General features: G+C 54.1%; 1 protein-coding gene across 1 annotated transcript; it reads right to left on the bottom strand.

Annotated features, from left to right (window-relative positions):
* Positions 1 to 816: 816 nt before the first annotated feature.
* On the bottom strand, positions 817 to 5,010 carry LOC145340197 (ephrin type-B receptor 4-like). Its single transcript, XM_080184626.1, has 4 exons — positions 4,933 to 5,010; positions 4,441 to 4,634; positions 1,956 to 2,111; positions 817 to 1,006 (listed from the first exon to the last, which is right to left on the bottom strand). The coding sequence occupies exons 1-4, from the start codon at positions 5,008 to 5,010 to the stop codon at positions 898 to 900; spliced, it is 537 nt and encodes a 178-aa protein (XP_080040752.1). The 3' UTR covers positions 817 to 897.
* Positions 5,011 to 7,376: the final 2,366 nt, after the last annotated feature.

Genomic DNA, 7,376 nt, shown 5'->3' with positions numbered 1-7,376 from the left:
CCATTCCCAGTCAGAGGCCGTCGGCCAAAGGAGAAGAAAAAACTTAAAGAAAAAACAAGATATCAAACTCTCGTCATCTTCAATATGAAGACCGGGATTAACCGAACAGTCAGTTCTCGCCGGGGGAGGATGGGGGCGTTGCTATGGCAGCCTCCCCAATGGTGCCGTGGCTTCCTCCCTCTTGGTGTAGGCCGGGCGTTGTTTGAGTTGGGGGGGGGGGTGGGGGAGCAGACGTCCGACTCCTCCCCCCCCAACCCCCCCCGTAGGCGGGGCGTCCGAAAGAAACCACTGTCCGCGCCCCCGAGCCCGCTTTCAGTCAATGGCTTCAGGGAGGAAGTAGGCCGAGGTCCAGGGTCGCCGCCAACTCTTGGCCAAAAGTCGTTTCCCCCCCCCCCCCCCACCCCGCCACCGCCCCCGGGGTCAGCCCCGCGCCCTCGCCGGGGGAGGGGGGGGAGGAGGAGGAGGAGGAGGAGGTGGGGGTCAGAGGTCCCACCCGGCCTGCTGGCAGCCAGGGAGGTCAAAGTTCAGCTGGGAGGTCAAAGTTCAGCTGGGCGCTCCATCAGGATCCAACAGTCTTACAGGCGGGAGTTGAAGCTGGAGTTTTTTTTTGGGGGGGGGGGGGGGCGCTGCAGTTTGGATGGGTGGGGGGAGGAGTTGAGGGGGTGGGGGGAGGTCCTCGAAAGTGCAAAGGGCAAAAGCGGCCCCCCTGGGGGACGCGACCCGGGCGAGTCACGGGCCAGACGGCCTTCTCGGAGGCTTTAGTGCGGTCCAGGAGGATCCGGAGAGAGGTTCACAGAGAGAGAGAGAGGGGGAGAGACGGCGCGGGATCCGGCAGCCGGACATGTCCTCCCCGTTTCCCCGAGCTGATCACCCGATCCCACGCCGATCCCATCTCAGTCAGTTGCGGGCAGTGTGCGGGGCCTTGGCCTGTGTCATCATGGTCTGGATGCTGCCCAGAATCTTCTTCTGGTGTCCAGCGAGGGTGACACCAATCCGTAACAGATCCCTGCAAAGGATGGTCACCAACTATCAACTCAGAGCAACAAAAAAAATACACTTCAGCAAGATACAAAGCTCCCTCTACACTGTCCCCCCCATCAAACACTCCCAGGACAGGTACAGCACGGGGTTAGATACAGAGTAAAGCTCCCTCTACACTGTCCCCCATCAAACACTCCCAGGACAGGTACAGCACGGGGGTTAGATACAGAGTAAAGCTCCCTCTACACTGTCCCCCCATCAAACACTCCCAGGACAGGTACAGCAAGGGGTTAGATACAGAGTAAAGCTCCCTCTACACTGTCCCCCCATCAAACACTCCCAGGACAGGTACAGCACGGGGTTAGATACAGAGTAAAGCTCCCTCTACACTGTCCCCCCATCAAACACTCCCAGGACAGGTACAGCACGGGGTTAGATACAGAGTAAAGCTCCCTCTACACTGTCCCCCCATCAAACACTCCCAGGACAGGTACAGCACGGGGTTAGATACAGAGTAAAGCTCCCTCTACACTGTCCCCCCATCAAACACTCCCAGGACAGGTACAGCACGGGGGTTAGATACAGAGTAAAGCTCCCTCTACACTGTCCCCCCATCAAACACTCCCAGGACAGGTACAGCACGGGGTTAGATACAGAGTAAAGCTCCCTCTACACTGTCCCCCCCATCAAACACTCCCAGGACAGGTACAGCACGGGGTTAGATACAGAGTAAAGCTCCCTCTACACTGTCCCCCCCATCAAACACTCCCAGGACAGGTACAGCATGGGGTTAGATACAGAGTAAAGCTCCCTCTACACTGTCCCCCCCATCAAACACTCCCAGGACAGGTACAGCACGGGGTTAGATACAGAGTAAAGCTCCCTCTACACTGTCCCCCCATCCCAGGACAGGTACAGCACGGGGGTTGGATAAACCTCGCCCAAATCAGTTTGGGAAAAAAGGTGCCACTTACTCTGCGGATATCTGGGTGACCAGATCGAAGGTGGTGAAGCCAGCGTTGATGAAGCTTTCCTCGTAGCGTCCCATCTTTATCGCTCTGAGCCACTCTCCGACGTTTGAGAAGGCAATGTAGTGTGGGGTTCCCCGGTCGAGCAGCGGCTGGGAGAGGCTGCGGAGACGGAGATGGAGGTGGGTGGGAGACACACAGGGAACAGACAGTTACTCAGTGCAAAGGGGGCTGCGTTGGTGTGGCGCCCAACGTAACCGCCACAGGCCCCCTCCACCCCACCCCCCACCCCCCCCAAACCAGGCGTGGCAGCCAGTGAACTAATCGCAAGGCTCGGAAGGGCAGCCAATCCGCGCACAGCAAGATCCCACAGACAGGTACGCAAGCCAAGGACGAGGCGAGCTGTCGGACGGGGCGCCGGGCGAGGGATAAATGTTGAGCCCCAGATGCCCCCCTCCGCCTTCTTACCCTCTCCTCCGCTCCCTTCCACCCTCTTCCCTCAGTTCCTCCCTCCTTCCGCCCCCCCATCCTCCTCCAGCCCCCCCATCCTCCTCCCCAGTCCCCTCCTCATCTCCCTTCCATCCTTCCCCGTCTTGGCCAATCCACCTAACCTGCGGTGGATAGAGGAGAGCCGGTGGATGTGGTCTTTCTGGATTTTGAGAAGGCGTTTGACAAAGTACCTCACAAGAGGTTATTGCAGAAGGTCAGGGGACATGGAGTTGGGGGTAGGGTGTTAGCGTGGATAGAGGACTGGTTGTCAAATAGGAGGCAGAGAGTGGGGGTCAATGGGTGCTATTCGGATTGGCGGTTGGTGACTAGTGGAGTGCCCCAGGGGTCGGTGCTGGGGCCTCAGCTATTTACCATTTATATAGATGATCTGGAGGAGGGAACCGAGTGTATGGTGTCGAAATTTGCTGATGACACCAAGATTGGGGGAACGGCAAATTGTGCGGAGGGTGTGGAGAGTCTGCAGAAGGATCTAAATAGGCTGGGCGAATGGGCCAGGAAATGGCAAATGGAATTTAATGTTGGCAAGTGTGAGGTGGTCCACTTTGGTAGGAAGAATGGTAGGAAGGACTATTACTTACGTGGCGAAAAACTGCAGCAGGCGACGGTGCAGAGGGACCTCAGGGTCCTTGTGCATGAGTCGCAAAAACCCAGCCTGCAGGTGCAGCAGGTGGTCAGGAAGGCGAATGGGATGCTGGCCTTCATAGCGAGGGGGATTGAATATAAAAGTAGGGAGGTCTTGCTGCAGCTGTATAGGGCATTGGTGAGGCCGCAGCTGGAGTACTGTGTGCAGTTTTGGTCGCCACACTTACACAAGGATATTTTGGCCTTGGAGGGAGTGCAGAGGAGGTTTACTAGGCTGATACCGGAGTTGAGGGGGTTGAGCTATGAGGAGAGGCTGAATAAACTAGGCTTGTACTCGTTGGAGTTTAGAAGAATGAGGGGAGATCTCATTGAGACGTATAAGATGATGAATGGGATGGATAGGATAGAGGTGGAGAGACTCTTCCCGCTCAGAAAGGACAGTAGGACTAGGGGGCACAGCCTCAAGATAAAGGGGGGGCGGTTTAGAACGGAGTTGAGGAGGAACTTCTCCACTCAAAGGGTGGTGAATCTCTGGAATTCTCTGCCCGTTGAAGTGGTGGAGGCTGCCTCGCTAAATATTTTTAAGACGCGGGTTGATGGGTTTTTGATAAGAGAGGGGATTAAGGGTTATGGGGAGAGGGCGGGAAGGTGGAACTGAGCCACGACAGATCAGCCATGATCTTATTGAATGGCGGGGCAGGCTCAAAGGGCTAGATGGCCTCCTCCCGCTCCTATTTCTTATGTTCTTATGCACATCTCTGGACACTAAGGGACAATTGAGCACGGCCAATCCACCTAACCTGCACATCTTTGGACGCTAAGGGACAATTTAGCATGGCCAATCCACCTAACCTGCACATCTTTGGACGCTCAGGGACAATTTAGCATGGCCAATCCACCTAACCTGCACATCTTTGGACGCTCAGGGACAATTTAGCATGGCCAATCCACCTAACCTGCACATCTTTGGACACTAAGGGACAATTTAGCACGGCCAATCCACCTAACCTACACATCTTTGGACGCTCAGGGACAATTTAGCATGGCCAATCCACCTAACCTGCACATCTTTGGACACTAAGGGGCAATTTAGCATGGCCAATCCACCCAACCTGCACATCTTTGGACGCTCAGGGACAATTTAGCATGGCCAATCCACCTAACCTGCACATCTTTGGACACTAAGGGACAATTTAGCATGGCCAATCCACCTAACCTACACATCTTTGGACGCTAAGGGACAATTTAGCATGGCCAATCCACCTAACCTACACATCTTTGGACGCTAAGGGGCAATTTAGCACGTCCCGGTAAAGACAGGGTTCGGCGATCCCAGACGTTTCAAGATTGTGGAACCCCCCCCACCCCCCACATTGGCAGGCACAAGCGGAATACTCACGCCCCGAGCTCCCTGGTCACGATCTTCAGGCTGGCCGGGTTGCGGATCAGCTTGTCCAGGGCGCTGACGATCTGCCCGAATCGCGGCCTGGCGTTGCGGTCCTTCTGCCAGCAGTCCAGCATCAGCTGGTGCAGGGAGGTGGGGCAGTCGACAGGCGGGGGCAGCCGGTAGTCCTGTTCGATGGCGTTGATGACCTGTGGGGGAGGGGGGCACGATAACTCACCGCCGAGGCTTCTCCCAAAAACTTACGCGCGCGCAGACGAAACACAGGGACGAGGAGGAGAGGCCATTCTGCCCTCTTAGCTCGCTCCGCCATTGGGTACAACCATGGCCCGTTGATGGTAACCTTCTCCCCACATGCCCGGCGACCCCATGACCTTTCACCCCACATTCCCAGCTACCCCATGACCCCTCACCCCCATGACCCAACAATCTAATCATTCCACTCCCTATCAACCTGCGACCCTGTGGCCAAATTCCCCTCCAACCCACTCGTTCCAAGTCCGATGATGACGCCATCGCACCGAGTCTGATCCAACACAACGGCGAGCGCGTCAACACGATAGACATCGTCATGGAAACCCTACAGTGCGGAAAGAGGCCCATCGAGTCTGCAGCGACCACAATCCCACCCAGGCCCAACCCCCCACATCCCTACACATTTACGCACTAATCTCGCTAACCTCCCCCTCTCAGGAAACCAACGGGCAATTTTTTTAGTACGGCCAATCCCCCTAACCTGCACATCTTTGGACACTAAGGGGCAATTTAGCATGGCCAATCCACCTAACCTGCACATCTTTGGACACTAAGGGACAATTTAGCATGGCCAATCCACCTAACCTGCACATCTTTGGACACTAAGGGACAATTTAGCATGGCCAATCCACCTAACCTGCACATCTTTGGACACTAAGGGACAATTTAGCATGGCCAATCCACCTAACCTGCACATCTTTGGACACTAAGGGACAATTTAGCATGGCCAATCCACCTAACCTGCACATCTTTGGACACTAAGGGACAATTTAGCATGGCCAATCCACCTAACCTGCACATCTTTGGACACTAAGGGACAATTTAGCATGGCCAATCCACCTAACCTACAACATCCTTGGACACTAAGGGACAATTTAGCATGGCCAATCCACCTAACCCGCACATCTTTGGACACTAAGGGGCAATTTAGCATGGCCAATCCACCTAACCTGCACATCTTTGGACACTAAGGGGCAATTTAGCATGGCCAATCCACCTAACCTACACATCTTTGGACACTAAGGGGCAATTTAGCATGGCCAATCCACCTAACCTGCACATCTTTGGACACTAAGGGGCAATTTAGCATGGCCAATCCACCTAACCTACACATCTTTGGACACTAAGGGGCAATTTAGCATGGCCAATCCACCTAACCTGCACATCTTTGGACACTAAGGGGCAATTTAGCATGGCCAATCCACCTAACCTCCACATCTTTGGACACTCAGAAACAATTTAGCATGGCCAATCCACCTAACCTGCACATCTCTGGACACTAAGGGGCAATTTAGCATGGCCAATCCACCTAACCTGCACATCTTTGGACACTAAGGGGCAATTTAGCATGGCCAATCCACCTAACCCGCACATCTTTGGACACTAAGGGGCAATTTAGCATGGCCAATCCACCTAACCCGCACATCTTTGGACACTAAGGGGCAATTTAGCATGGCCAATCCACCTAACCTGCACATCTTTGGACTGTGGGAGGGAACTGATGGGCAACGTGACAGCTCGGTGACTATCAGTGTTTGCTGTGCAGATACGTGGATTTGGGCCGGTGTCTGCAGGAGTTTGCGCATTCTCCCCGTGCTTGCGTGGGTTTTCTCCGGGTGCTCCGGTTTCCTCCCACACCCCAAAGATGTGCTCTTAGGCTGATTGGTGTAACAAATTGTCCCTAAATTAGTCTCCCCTCAATCTTCCCCAGGAGGCGTAGACAAGGGTCATAGGTAGAGGAGGGCACTCAATATTAAAATGGTGGCGTGGGCTCGTTGGGCCGAAGGGCCTGTTTCCTATGCTGTTCTTTGAAACCCATGCAGACACGAGGAGAATGTGCACAGTCCACACAGACAGTGACCTGAGCCGGGAATCGAACCGGGTCCCTGGCGCTGATAGGCAGCAGTGCTAACCCACTGTGTCACTTCTCAATTGGTAAGGGGGTCAAAGGTTACAGGGACAGATGCCCCACAGAAAGCATTCTTTCTGGTTCTATCACAGCTTGGGATGGGCTCCTGCTCTGCCCAAGACCGCAAGGAACTACAAAAGGGTCGTGAATTTAGCCCAATCCATCACACAAACCAGCCTCCCATCCATTGACTCTGTCTACACTTCCCGCTGCCTCGGGGAAAAGCAGCCGGCATCATCAAGGACCCCCCCACACACCCCGGACATTCTCTCTTCCACCTTCTTCCATCGGGAAAAAGATACAAAAGTCTGAGGTCCCGTACCGACCGACTCAAGAACAGCTTCTTCCCTGCTGCTGTCAGACTTTTGAATGGACCTACCTCGCATTAAGTTGATCTTTCTCGACACCTTCGCTATGACTGTAACCCTACATTCTGCACCCTCTCCTTTCCTTCTCTATGAATGGTATGCTTTGTCTGTATAGCGCGCAAGAAACAATACTTTTCACTGTATTGCAAAGTGTAAGATGGTTGTAGAGGGATATGGGTCAAAGGTAGGCAATTGGGATGAGCTTAGTGGGTTAAAAAGAAGGCGGCATGGACGAGTTGGGCCAAAGGGTCTGTTTCTACGCTGTAAATCTCTATGACTCTATGATAAATCAAATCTTTCTCCCCTGTGTACTCTATGAATGGTATGCTTTGTCTGTATAGCGCGCAAGAAACAATACTTTTCACTGTATCCCAATACATGTGACAATAATAAATCAAATC

This window comes from Carcharhinus amblyrhynchos, unplaced genomic scaffold (assembly GCF_965287045.1).
Source record: "Carcharhinus amblyrhynchos unplaced genomic scaffold, sCarAmb.v2.hapA scaffold_834, whole genome shotgun sequence".
NCBI classification, from domain to species: domain Eukaryota; kingdom Metazoa; phylum Chordata; class Chondrichthyes; order Carcharhiniformes; family Carcharhinidae; genus Carcharhinus; species Carcharhinus amblyrhynchos.
Note: the sequence above shows the minus strand (reverse complement) of the source record. Positions and strands in the feature narration are given on the sequence as shown.

Bases quoted from the DNA above. Each gene is read 5' to 3' on its own strand.
- LOC145340197 (XM_080184626.1), bottom strand. From the start codon at position 5,010: ATGTCTATCGTGTTGACGCGCTCGCCGTTGTGTTGGATCAGACTCGGT. The intron at 4,635-4,932 runs GTGGGTTGGAGG...CCTCCCCCACAG, and splicing joins CATCATCGGACTTGGAACGA to GTCATCAACGCCATCGAACA. The intron at 2,112-4,440 runs GTGAGTATTCCG...CCGTCTCCGCAG, and splicing joins GTGACCAGGGAGCTCGGGGC to CCTCTCCCAGCCGCTGCTCG.